At 48.5% G+C, this 13,254-nt stretch overlaps 1 protein-coding gene across 2 annotated transcripts in view; it reads left to right on the top strand.

Moving 5' to 3' along the window:
- Positions 1–2,309, top strand: part of LOC140393772 (monocarboxylate transporter 1-like) — a 52,053-nt gene extending 49,744 nt beyond the window's left edge. For both annotated transcript variants that reach the window (XM_072480173.1, XM_072480172.1), the window contains one exon: positions 1,715–2,309. In XM_072480173.1, coding sequence (XP_072336274.1) covers positions 1,715–1,965 — 251 coding nt within the window. In that variant the 3' untranslated portion in view covers positions 1,966–2,309. The remainder of the gene's footprint in view (positions 1–1,714) is intronic.
- Positions 2,310–13,254: the final 10,945 nt, after the last annotated feature.

Below are 13,254 nucleotides of genomic sequence, written 5' to 3'. Positions count from 1 at the left end.
CGGGCAGTGGATGTGGTGTATATGGATTTCAGTAAGGCATTTGATAAGGTTCCCCATGGTAGGCTCATTCAGAAAGTTAGGGGGCATGGGATACAGGGAAATTTGGCTGTCTGGATACAGAATTGGCTGGCCGAAAGAAGACAGCTAGTGGTAGTGGATGGAAAGTATTCCGCCTGGAGGTCGGTGACCAGTGGTGTCCCGTAGGGATCTGTTCTGGGACCCCTGCTCTTTGTGGTTTTTATAAATGACTTGGATGAGTAAGTGGAAAGTGGGTTAGTAAGTTTGCCGATGACACAAAGGTTGGTGGAGTTGTAGATAGTGTAGAGGGTTGTTGCAGGTTACAACAGGACATTGACAGGATGCAGAGCTGGGCTGAGAAGTGGCAAATGGAGTTCAACCATGATAAATGTGAAGTGATTCATTTTGGAAGGTCGAATTTGAATGCTGAATACAGGGTTAAAGGCAGGATTCTTGGAAGTGTGGAGGAACAGAGGGATCTTGGGGTCCACGTACATAGATCCCTCAAAGTTGCCACCCAGGTTGATAGGGTTGTTAAGAAGGTGTATGGTGTGTTGGCTTTCATTAACAGGGGGATTGAGTTTAAGAGCCGCGAGGTTTTGCTGCAGCTTTATAAAACTCTTGTTAGACCACACTTGGAATATTGTGTCTAGTTCTGGTTGCCTCATTATAGGAAGGATGTGGATGCTTTGGAGAGGGTGCAGAGGAGATTTACCAGGATTCTGCCTGGACTGGAGGGCATGTCTTATGAAGAAAGGTTGAGGAAGCTAGGGCTTTTCTCACTGGAGCGAAGAAAGCAGAGAGGTGGCTTGATAGAGGTGTACCAGGTGATGAGAGGCATGGATAGAGTGTATAGCCAGAGACTTTCCCCCAGGGTGGAAATGGCTGTCACGAGGGGACATAATTTTAAGGTGATTGGAGGAAGGTATAGGGGTGATGTCAGAGGTAGGTTCTTTACACAGAGAGTGGTGGGTATGTGGAATGCACTGCCAGCAGAGGTGGTGGAGTCAGAGTCATTAGGGACATTTAAGCGACTCTTAGACAGGCCCATGGACAACAGTAAATTGAAGGGGTGTAGGTTAGGTTGATCTTAGATTAGGATAAATGGTCGGCACAACATCGTGGGCTGAAGGGTCTGTACTGTGCTGTCTATGTTCTATGTACTAACCGGAGAACTAGGCCTCTTGGTCAGTCAATTTCCAATTGCCATAAAGTCGTCATGACACAGAAAGAGGTCATTTGGTCCATCAAGTCCAGGCTGGCTCTCCAGAGAAACCCAATCCACTCCCATTCCTTCCCGCTCTATCCCTTTCGCCCTTCAATGTTATTTCCGTTAAGTTCCCATCCAACTTATTTTTGAAATCATTCTTCATCTCCATTTCCGGCACACGAGCACGGAGTGAGTTTCAGGTCATTCCCCCTCTCTGTCCATAAAGGCTCTGCCTCGCAACCCCCTGTATCTTTTACCCAAACCCTTAAACCAATGGGGGTAGGGGTGGGTGGGTGAGGAAATAGGGTTGGGGACAGCAAACGGCTATGCATTGGGAGAGGGGGTAGTAATTTCTCAGTGGGAAGTGGGGAGTTGAGGGGGGGAGGAGAGGGGGAGGGGTTGGATTCCTAAAATGTTTGCCTGTTAACTTGATGTTAAATCGCAGGAATGCCTCACGGTGATCACAGAGCTGTCTTTTCGTTGCAGGCCTGCTGAAGGACGCATACAATAACTTTGGCTATGTGTACTTCGCGTGCGGAGCGGTTTTGATCGTCGCAAGTATCTACTTGTTCATCGGCAATGCGATAAACTACCATCTCCTCGAGAAGGAGAGGCGAGCGGAAGAGCAGAATTCGAAACACGAAGCGACGATTGACTTGAACGAGACCAAACCAGACATTTCATCCACGGGGCAAGAAAAGCAAGATGGAAGCGCGGAGCAGGACACATCTATTTGAGGGCGGGAGGGGCTCTGGTTTATTCAATACATTTGGTTTCACTGAGGTTCTCTCCCATGTTCGTATTTCTGGAGAGGTGCCGTGAGCGATTGATGGGAGTGTTGGTGTTGGGGAATATTTATCAAGGGGCCATAATCAATGTAGTTGCTGCTCCCTCCCACCCCCAGTCAGCTTCCACCCCACTCGCCCTCCTCGTTGGCCATTGCTTCCATTGTCCCTTGGGTTACCAACAATCAAGAGTTGTCCTGGACATTCCAGGAACTGATCTCCTGGACCCTGCTGTGAGCAGTCAAAGAAAGAAAGAAAAAAAATCACAGAGGCATTAAAATGATTCTACGTTTTTATCCTTTTCTTTGCATGTTTTTATTCTATCAATGCTTAAAATTATTGGAGATGGAGATAAATGGCTGTTTGAGCAGGTGGGGCATGTTTAATTATGTTGAAACCTCCAGGAATATGTCCAAACAGAATTGTCAACACTAATTAATCCTCATTCTGATTGGGGGTGAGACAGAAACTCTTCTCATTTTAGGTGGGCACTGTGAATGGGCTTTAGACCCTCTGGCCCATCCAGGTGGTCCCACACATCTGAGATGTGTATCACAATGAGGCGAATTCATTTTCACTCACCCAGAGGGTTGTGGATGCTTCCTCGATGAATCCACTGAAGGCTGAGGTAGACAAATGTTTGGTTTCTCGGGGAATCAAGGGATCAGGTGGCAAAATGGAGTTGCTGCAGAAGATTAGCCATGATCGCATTGAGTGGCGGAACAGACTCGATGGGCTGAATGGTCAGCACCTATTTGTTAAGTTCTTAGTCTGTCGACACCTCACCCCAAAACTGTTGATCTCACGAGAGGTGCAAAACCAGTCTTAAAAAACCCTCCAACCGATTTCGGGGCAAAATAAATCAGGGAAAATCCCACTCTGACCCCATTGCGCAGATCCTAAAGTACTCTAGGAGATCCTTTGGAATCAGATCATTCCACACAGTGCCTATCTTGTGTACAAGGTGATCTTCAGCCCAGCTAGAAAAGGCTCCAGCTCTCGCTTGATGGGGTACAACAAAGTCAGTGTCCTTCACACTGGCCAGTCCGCATTAGAAAAGGAACCACCTCCTGGGATTTTGCACCTTAAAATTGTGAATCCCCACCCCCCAGATGTCCCATCACTTCTGTCCATCCCTCACATCGACCATGTTATGATACGCTTCACACCGAGAGCCTTTTGCAACCCCGCCACCTTGGGTGAAAATAGAATCTGCTCGCCTCACAGTTCAATAACATAACAATAATTAATATAACTACCCATCTAGTACCAGGGATTCTCCATATTAATGATGGTGTCAAGTGGATCTCACCCTCAGAGAGTTGAACCTTGCCAGTTCAGGCCTTTGTGCACAACCAAATAAATGTTGCTTTGTTTGTTCGTGGGCAGTGGGCGTCGCTGGCCACATCAGCATTTATCGTCCATCCCTAATTGCCCTTGTTCAGAGGACATTTTAAGAGTCAACCACATTTCTGTAGATCTGGAATCACATGTAGGCCAGACCATGTAAGGACAGCAGATTTCCTTCCTTAAAGGACGTTAGTGAACCACATGGGTTTTTACGATAACTGGAAATTGTTCCATGGTCATCATTAGATTTTTTTTGTAATTCCAGATTTTTACTGAATTTTATATTCCGATTTCACCATCTGCCGTCTTTGGAATACTAGCCCTGTGACGATACCAGTAATGCCGCCACTTTCCCGTGACGACTGAAAGTGACAATTTAGAAGTGTGAATAGTTTTTCAGCCACGCTCCACATCAAAACCGCCCCCATCCCCCGCCACTCCGGGTGAATTTCTGTTTGGTGTATAGAGCGGGGGAAGGGCAGTTGCTGATGAGTCGGGTAATCAGGATCGGTCACCTAGACAGAGCAACGAGGCCTGTTGCACCATCTGATTGAGAGGTTAGAATGAAGTGCAGTCATGGAATTATTTCCAATTAACCAGACACCTGGGCCTTGCTTTTTTAAAAATAAATTTAGAGTACCCAATTCATTTTTTCCAATTAAGGGGCAATTTAGTGTGGCCAATCCACCTAGCTTGCACATCTTTGGGTTGTGGAGGCGAAACCCACGCAAACACGGGGGGGAATGTGCAAACTCCACACGGACAGTGACCCAGAGCCGGGATCGAATCTGGGACCTCAGCGCCGTGAAGCCGCAGGGCTAACCCACTGTGCCAACGTGCTGCCCCACCTGGGCCTTGTTAACTAGTCGGCCTGAGGGTCAGGTTGAGATTCAGTCACTTGGTTCTACACTGGAGTCACAGACATATTAATGAGCTAAGTGGGTTTCTCGTCCTTTATGTTCCTGATGCTCTCCCACCGATTATTAGCTGCTGGAATTCATGCCTTGTTGTGGTGGGTCTTTAACTTAAAAATTTACCATTGCTAGACCACTACCAGAATCAGTAGGTTGCGCGGAATTTACAGCACAGCAACAGGCCATTCGGCCTAAGTGGACCCTGCTGGTGCTTATGCTCCACACAAACCCCCTTTCACTCTGCATCTCACCCTATCAACACCTCCTATTCCTTTCCCCCACTCACAGTTTTATCCAGCTTCTTCTTAAAGGACGGCACAGGGCACAGTTGCTTCACAGTGCCCTGGGTTCGAATCTCGGCTTAGGTCACTGTCTGTGCGGAGTCTGCATGTTCTCCCCGTGTCTGCGTGGGTTTCCTCCGGGTGCTCCGGTTTCCTCCCACAAGTCCCGAAAGACGTGCTGTTAGGCGAATTGGGCATTCTGAATTCTCCCTCTGTACCCGAACAGGCGTCGTAGTGTGGTGACGAGGGGCTTTTCACAGTAACTTCATTACAGTGTTAATGTAAGCCCACTTGTAACACTAATAAAGATTATTATTATTATTATAAATGGATTGACACTATTCTCCACAATGACTCCCTTTGGAACTGAGTACCCCATTCTCACCACTGAGTGCTTTCTCCTAAACTTCCTATTGGATTTAGAAGTGACTATCTTATACTTGGGATGGCACGGTAGTGCAGAGGTTAGCACTGCTGCCTCATGACACTGAGGACCTGGGTTTGATTCTGGCCCCGGGTCACTGTGTTGGTCTCAGAACCCAAAGATGTGCAGAGTACATGGATTGGACGTGAGAAATTGTCCCTTAATTGGAAGGAAAAAAGAATTGGGTACTATAAATGTGTGAAAAAAAGACTATCTTATACTTACGGCCCTTAATTTTGATCGCCCCTCCCCTGACCCCCACAAGTGGGCAGCATGGTAGCACAAACGGATAGCACTGTGGCTGCACAGCACAGGGTCCCAGGTTCGATTCCCGGCTTGGGTCACTGTCTGCGGAGTCTGCACGTTCTCCCCGTGTCTGCGTGGGTTTCCTCCGGATGCTCCTGTTTCCTCCCACAGTCCAAAGATGTGCAGGTTGGGTGGATTGGCCATGCTAAATTTCCCTTAGTGACCAAAAAAGGTTAGGAGGGGTTATCGGGTTACGGGGATAGGGTGGAAGTGAGGGCTTAAGTGGATCGGTGCAGACTTGATGGGCCGAATGGCCTCCTGCTGCACTGTATGTTCAAATGGAAACCTATTCTATACTTTTCTATTCTATTTAAAGACCTTGATTGGGCTCTTTATGAGATAGAAGGGTCTCAAACTGTTCAGCCTTTCCTGATAGTTATAACCTCCCCTGATCTAGTGTCATTCTTCCAAATCTTGTTTTACCTTCTCCAGTGCCTCTATATACCTTTGGCAATATGGAGATCAGAACTGTTCAGTTTTTCAAGTGTGGCCTAACCAAAGTTTAACAGAACTTCTCTGTGTTTTATATAAAAACATAAGAACAATGCTGTCTCTCTGGAAATGAAACTAGAGCTTGTTTTTAAAAATATTTTATGGCCTTGTTATTGTGGTGTTGAGGAGTTTGAAAATTCAGTTTTAAACAGAATTTATAAATGATTAACAGTGGTCATGAATCTGTTAGGTTGTCATAAATAATGTTCCTTTCGGGAAGGAATCCTGCCTTCCTTACTGGGTCCAGGCCTTTGCGTGACTCCAATCTCATACCAGTGTGATTAACTCTTGGCTGTCTGCTGAGTAATGTCTCTGTTGTGTCAAATTGCTTTGGTGATTTGAGAGGAAGATCCACAGCCACCTTCTCAGGATAACTCGGGATGGGTAATAAATGACAGTGACACAGATCCCCAGAATAAAAATGCAGTTAATGATTACAACATTGTGAGGAAGGGCAGAAGATTAATGCAGTGGCACAGAGTCATTTCACCAGAGATGGATGTATCTGGGATTTATCTCCATGCACTGCAGCTGGCCACAATGTTATGTCCCTCAATTGGATCTAAGGGGATTACAATATTTCCCTCTTCCCTACTCCACTCTTTCATTTATTGAACCCAAGCAGGCTTGAGGGATCAGGAACTGGTGGAGTCGGGCTTTGTCACCCCTGGATTTTATCTTTCAACTCCAGCCAAAACGAACTAATGGAGAACTAGGCACCAGCTACAATGGAGACAATGGGAACAGTACGGGCCTCTTGAGATCCCCATTTCTAGCATGTGCCTGGGATTTCCCCATTCCCAGAGTGCGCCTGGAATTTCCCCATTCCCAGAGTGCGCCTAGGATTTCCCCGTTTCCAGAGTCCGCCTGGGATTTCCCCGTTCCCAGAGTCCATCCGGGATTTCCCTGTTCCCAGAGTCCGTCTGGGATTTTCTCATTCCCAGAGTCCGTCTGGGATTTCCCCATTCCCAGAGTGCATTAGGGATTTCTCCATTCCCACAGTCCATCTGGGATTTCCCCATTCCCAGAGTGCATCCGGTATTTTCCCATTCCCACAGTCCATCTGGGATTTCCCCATTCCCACAGTGCGTCTGGGATTTCTCAGTGGGTGCTGAGGAGGGGGTGCGTGCTGTTGATAAACTGGAATCCCATTTGCTTTGATGGGCTAGAACAGTGAATCTCTTGAGAATCAACTGCCTTGCCCAATATGCACCCTTCTATCCCCAGCAACACACCATATTTATACCTATCCTCCAAAGCCCCTCAGTACTTAGGCCAGCCTCTAAGACCCCTCATCTGCCCTGTGCAGTGTTTGGTGCAGTGCTGTGGATGGTGTAAGCCCGTGATGGTTTGATGCTCTGTGTTGTCTCAATACTCATGAGGGATGTACAATCACTACCTCATTTTCTCAGAACCAAGATCAGAATCCACTCAGTTCCTCATGTGGATGTGGATTTAATATTCAACATTGTAATATCCGTCCAACATTTCCATCCGTGACAATCAATGTAAATATTTTTTTGTTCTCTCCGTTATTTACCAGAAATTGAATATAAAATATATGAAAATAATGTTGCATTTGTATAAGATATTTGTCACCTGCAGATTACTGTAAAAGAAATGAGATTCATGAAATTCTTATAAATGAGAACACCTGCAGATATTTGTTAGGTCACGTGGGATTGCCGTGTGCAATTCTGGGCATTCTGTGATCAGAAGGTTACAGAACCGTTTGCCCATTGGAGATTTGTGAGGATCCATTGAAATTGGGCTTTGGCAAAGTGGCACCTGGAATGTTGTGGGCTATTTGGTCCCCTTACCCAAGGGAGAACACACCTGTCGTAGGAGGAGCGCAGTGAAAGTTCACGAGACCGGTTCTTGGGATGGTGGCACAGTCCTATGAGGAGAGACTGGGGCCAGGGTATTCTAGCGATGGTGGCAGCTCCCCATTGGCTGGTGGCGGGAAGTCAATGGCTGTTGGCGTTGCTCGCCGACTGGGGGGCCGGGGAAGCCGTCGGCCAATGGCGTCCTGTCTCTGCTGCCAGAAAACCCGCCATGGGGGAGGGACTGGAAAATCCCAGCCCAGCTCTGTATTCGCTTGGAGTTTAAAAGAATGAGAAGTTATCTATTTGAAATATATGAAATTGTTGAGGGACTTGACGAGGTAGCCGCTGAGGAAATGTTTCCCCTGCTGAGAGACTCTTGAACATAGGGTCAGAATAAGCATTGGCCATTTGGGACTGAGATGAAGGGACATCACGGTTGTGATTTATTTGGAATTGTCTATCCCAGAGAGATGTGGATGCTCAGTCATTGACTATATTCAAGGCAGAGGTTGGTAGACTTTTTGTTGCCGAGGGAATGAAACAATTTGGGGTTTTAGCGCTGAAAGGTGAAGTTACGGTAGAAAATCAGCCATGGGCTGGAACTTTCCAGCCATTCTCGCAGATGACTCACCCCCTGCCGTGGGTTTCCCGGTGGCAAGGGGTGCATTCAATGGGAAATCCCGTTAACAACGGAGGGACCAGAAGATCCCACCGTCGGCTATTGGCGGGCTTCCTCCTGTTGCCCAGGAAACGCGTGTGGTTTCCAGTGCAGGAGGATGACTTGTAGATCGGGAGCCACCCCAACGCGGCCTCAGGGCACCCCCCCCCTCCCACTGCATTCAACATACCTCTTCCAGGGTCCTTGAACCATCCTCCCTCACCCCAACTCTTAAGGGTAAGGCATCCCCGGCCCTTTCCCTGGCATGGGCAAGCTGGCACCTTGGCACGGGCACCCTGGCAGTGGTACCCGGACACCCTTTCAGTGCCACCCAGACATGCTGGCAGTGACAGGGTGGCACTGGAAGTGCCAAGATGCCAGGGTACCACCTTGCCCAGTGCCCGACCACCCGGTAGTCTCTTAATGGCCTGGGAGACGCCCCCAGGTGCCATTACACCTGGTCCACATTTGTGGAAGCCGGTGCTAAAGGGCGCCTGGTGAGGTTTCGCAGGTCAGGCGGTAGCTCCCCGTTGCCGGGGGAATCGGAGTCAGACATATTTAAATGAGCCTAATGGCCTGGAGAGGGCAAGATCCAAGTCACGGCATCTCGTGAGATTCTGTTGAGTCTCACGAGACGTCTCGAGCGCCGTGAATCTTGTGAGAGACCTCTCGCATGATTCGACGGTCTCTTCGCGTCACTAAGGCGGGTGCGGCCGTTAAATCACACCCCACAACTGCACTCATCTGGAGGAGGTGACACACGCAACACCCACCCAGATGGTACATGTGATAAAAACACATCGGGATCAAACACCTGACTGCAACAACAACACCTTACATTAATATAACACCTTTAATGTAATAAAAGGTACCTACCAGGAGCAACAAAATTTGGCATTGAGCAAAGAGATATCAGGAGCAAGTCAGCAAAGCTTGATCAGAGAGACAGGTTTTGAGGAGCATCTTAAAGGAGGAGAAAGATGAGAGATTTCGGCAGGGAAATCCAAAGATTAGGGTCGAAGGAGGTCCAAGGCATGTCTGCCAAGTGAGAAAGTAGGGGGATAAAGACCAGAAATGGAGAAAAACTGAGATTGTAGGGTTTGCAAGTTACAGAGGAACAGTGGAGCAGGACAACGGTGCGGGGCGGGGTGGGGGATAAAGTGGATCTCAAATGTTGTGACTTGTCACGATAGGGAGGTATTAGGAACGTGGGTCCAGATGTAGCAGACAACTTTGGGGTTAAACAGGGGCTAAACTAAATGAACCTGGTATTGCCACGAACGAGATTAAGTCTGAATGGGGCAAGGTAACTCAGTGGACGTATCGCTCTGACTCAGCTGCTAGCAGTCTTTTCCCTCAGTCTGTTTAACCTCTAAATTGCCTGCTACGTCTTGGACCCCGGGTCGGGATTCTCCGACCCCCCCCGGAGAATCCCCGGGGGGGTAGAGCGAATCCCGCCCCGACGCCGGCTGCTGTATTCTCCGGCGCCATTTTTCGGGCGGGGGCAGGATTCCCGCCATGCCGGTTGAGGGCCATTGGCAGCGATTATCCTGGCCCCGATGGACCGAGCGGCCGTCCATTTTTGGCTATTCCCGCCGGCGTGAATCACTCAACTCACGTACCAGTGGGACCTGGGAGGTAAGTTGGCGGGGACGGTCCTCGGGGGGTGGGGGGTGGGGGGTGCGTGGGGGGGGATCCATCCCGGGGGGGGGGTCCCACGGTGGCCTGGCCCGTGATCGGGGCCCACCGATCTGCGGGCGGGCTTGTTCCATGGGGGCACTTCTCTCTTAGTCCCCAGAAGGGAGAATCCCGGCCCCCATTTCTGGACCCATGTTCCTAATATCTCCTAATCATGACAGCAGTAGGAACAGCGCCTGTCGGTGGACAATGAACTTTCACCGTGTCTCCCTCAATGGTTTTGAGAAATCTCTGTGAACTTTACATGTTCAACTTGAAGGTTGACGGCCAATAAAGTTGAATATGTAGGTCTGGTGCCAGTCTCCATCGTGGCAGCCTGTGTGAGCCATATCTCTCTCAGCCAAATTTGCAACAGTCACTTTATTGGTTAATGCACCGCGAGAAGCTTCCAGTGCTCGAGGCAGAAACTGATGTGAGGCCCTTTGTGTCACCAATAAAGAGTCTAATGTCTGCCTGAGGCTCTGTTTAACAAACTGGTTGGCACTTTGTGCGGAAGAGGCTTTTTCCTGAACAGGATACAGGCCCACAGACCTGAACTGAGGCTCCAGAGCTGCTGCCGGCTGCTCACTACACAATACCACTGCAATTTGGAGTCAAGATGTGCAGGAATCCCGACAACATTTAAAATCACAGACTTCTAAAAACCACTACTCCCTCCTCCATCCCTCTCTCTCTGCCCCTCTCCCAGTCTGCCAATCTTCCAGTCTCGCCTTCTCCCTGTCTTGCCTTCTCCCAGTCTTGCCTTTTCCCAGTCTGCCCCTCTCCCATTCTGTCCCTCTCCCAACCTCCCCATCTCCCAACCTCCCCATCTCCCAGTCTGCCCCTCTCTCAGTCCGTCCCTCTCCCAGCCTCCCCATCTTCTAGTCTGCCCGTCTCCCAGTCTGCCAATCTCCCAGTCCGTCCCTCTCCCAGCCTCCCCATCTCCCAGTCTCTCCATCGCCCAGTCTCTCACTTCCCTATTCCCCTCTTCCAAAACCATGCTCCCTGCTTCTTTGTTTCCCCCATTCCAGCCTCACCCCCTCCACTCTTGCTCCTGAAAGTCTCCCCTCCTCTTCCAGACTCTTCCCCCGCCTCTCCCAGTGCAACCCCCCCCCCTCACCCCACCGCCCCGCTTTCCTAGGTAAGACCAATCGACCAATCTGAGGTTTCTGGTGATGCAAGATCCTGAATTTCAAATTTTGCTGGTGAGCTGTCGGATGAGGTCCAGCTGTTGGCCGTAGCTCTCTTCTTCAGTGCACAGCGAATCTGGAAAATATTACATACATCTGTTACTATTTTAGTGTTCAATCCGGCAAACACTTTAAAGTCTGTTCCCTGTGCCAAATAGCTCCATGCGAATCAGGAGCTAAGCACAGAAAACAATTGGCACCAGACTCTCTCTTGCTCTCAGTCATTGGGCCGGCATCACCTTCAAACTCTGAAGCTCCCCAACTGTGAGAGATTTCCCGTCTTCTATTATCATGGGAAAGTGAATTGATGAAGAAAAAGAGTGGGATGCCTTCATGGGGCATCTTCCACAATCTCAGGACACCCCAAAGTGCTTCACTGAAGGACCTTTGAAGATGAGTCACTGTTGCAAATGAGGGAAGCAGCAAGGGAAACGCTGGCAAGCAATTTGCACACAGTAAGATCCCATGATCAGTTATGAGGTAAATGAATTGCTAATCTGTTTTAGTGAAGTTGTTTGATGGATAGATTTTGAGGGGATGGATCTCCGCAGGAATCCTGTTGGCCATTAGAAGGTGCTTCACCTGGTGACCTGATGCTCAGTATGAGAATGACCAACTCTCCGGGGTCGAGAGTTGTCAGACAATTGACAACATCGGAGTCAGGATTGGGTGGGCAGCAGTTTGAGCTACATCACTATTGTTGACCCTAGTTAATCACAGGCTGTACATGGAGGTCCAAATCCATCAATGCAAATTCTCATTGCTATGAGAGCTCATTAATGGCATTGCCCATGGTGGAGAGTAAGCTTAATGGTTGAGTTTCCCATTGGTTAAACTCAATAACGGTATTGTCCACTGGAGGAGCTAGATTTTGGAATTGTCCATGGGGGGGGGGGGGGGGGGGGGGGGAGGTGGTGGATAGACTTTGGTATTGTCCATTAGGAGGAACAAGGTTTTGGTAATGTCCATTGGGGGAAGTTCAATGGTGGTATTACCCATTTTGGAGGAGCTCAATACTGGTATTTCCCATTGGGTGATGGTGGTATTGCTGACTGGGGGTGCATGATGGTGGTATTGTCCATTAGAGGGTGAGTAATAGTGATATGCTCATTGGGGAGTACGCAAAGGGATCTTATTCTTTGCCTCACTGGGACTTGCTGCGGAAATGTCGATTGGGGGCAATTCTCCTTTGGGATGAGAGAGCCATCAGTGAGAATTCCAAAAATGGAATCCCTTGGCTCCAGTTAGCTCCTTTGACAGCACCTTGCAAATCTACAACCACTACCACCTAGAAGGACAAGGGCAACAGATACATGGGAACACCACCACCTGCAAATTCACCTCCGAGCCACTCACCATCCTGACTTGGAAATATATCACCACTCCTTCACTGTCACTGGGTCAAAATACTGGAACTTCCTCCCTAACCGCACTGTGGGTGTACCCACCCCACATGGACTGCAGCATGAGTAATAGTGATGTGCTCATTGGGGAGTGCGCGAATGGGATCCTATCCCTTGCCTCTCTGGGACTGGCTGCGGAAATGCCGATTGAGGGAATTCTGCACTTTTTCAAGGGCAATTAGGGAGGGGCAATAAATGCTAGCCGAGCCAGCGATATCCGCATCCCACAAATGAATAATAATAAACATTTCGATGAGAACTAATTTTTCAGACTCGGCATTTTCACAGTGCACCACAACATGCTAATAAATGAAACACACAGAATGGTTTATAATTCCATAATGTTGTTTTTTAACCTTTGTCTTTCTTGCTCTGGCAATTTAAGATTTGCAAAGTATAACTGGAAGTGGAATGCAATGGTAAACACCCTTGAGTACAGAATATTTATAGGGCCAACACTTCTGCTATTTCTTTCATGAGGTTTTGAAAGTATTATCTCCTGTGCTTTTAACTTGATTATTTCAGAGCTTTTGAAATGTTCCAGCAAATTCACATCAAGCATGTGCTGTGCACATGGATAACTGAATGACACTGGACAATCTAAGCTAATAGTTGGTACAGCGCCCATAGTTTGAGCTGGTAGTGAGGTGAGTATGGACTGTGGAAGAGCAGAGAGGCTTTTTGGAAGTCTGTTGAACACTTAAATGTAGCAAAGGTGGG

Source organism: Scyliorhinus torazame, chromosome 17 (assembly GCF_047496885.1).
Source record: "Scyliorhinus torazame isolate Kashiwa2021f chromosome 17, sScyTor2.1, whole genome shotgun sequence".
In the NCBI taxonomy this organism is placed as follows: domain Eukaryota; kingdom Metazoa; phylum Chordata; class Chondrichthyes; order Carcharhiniformes; family Scyliorhinidae; genus Scyliorhinus; species Scyliorhinus torazame.
The sequence above is the reverse complement of the archived record's forward strand: the minus strand, read 5'-3'. Positions and strand labels throughout refer to the sequence as shown.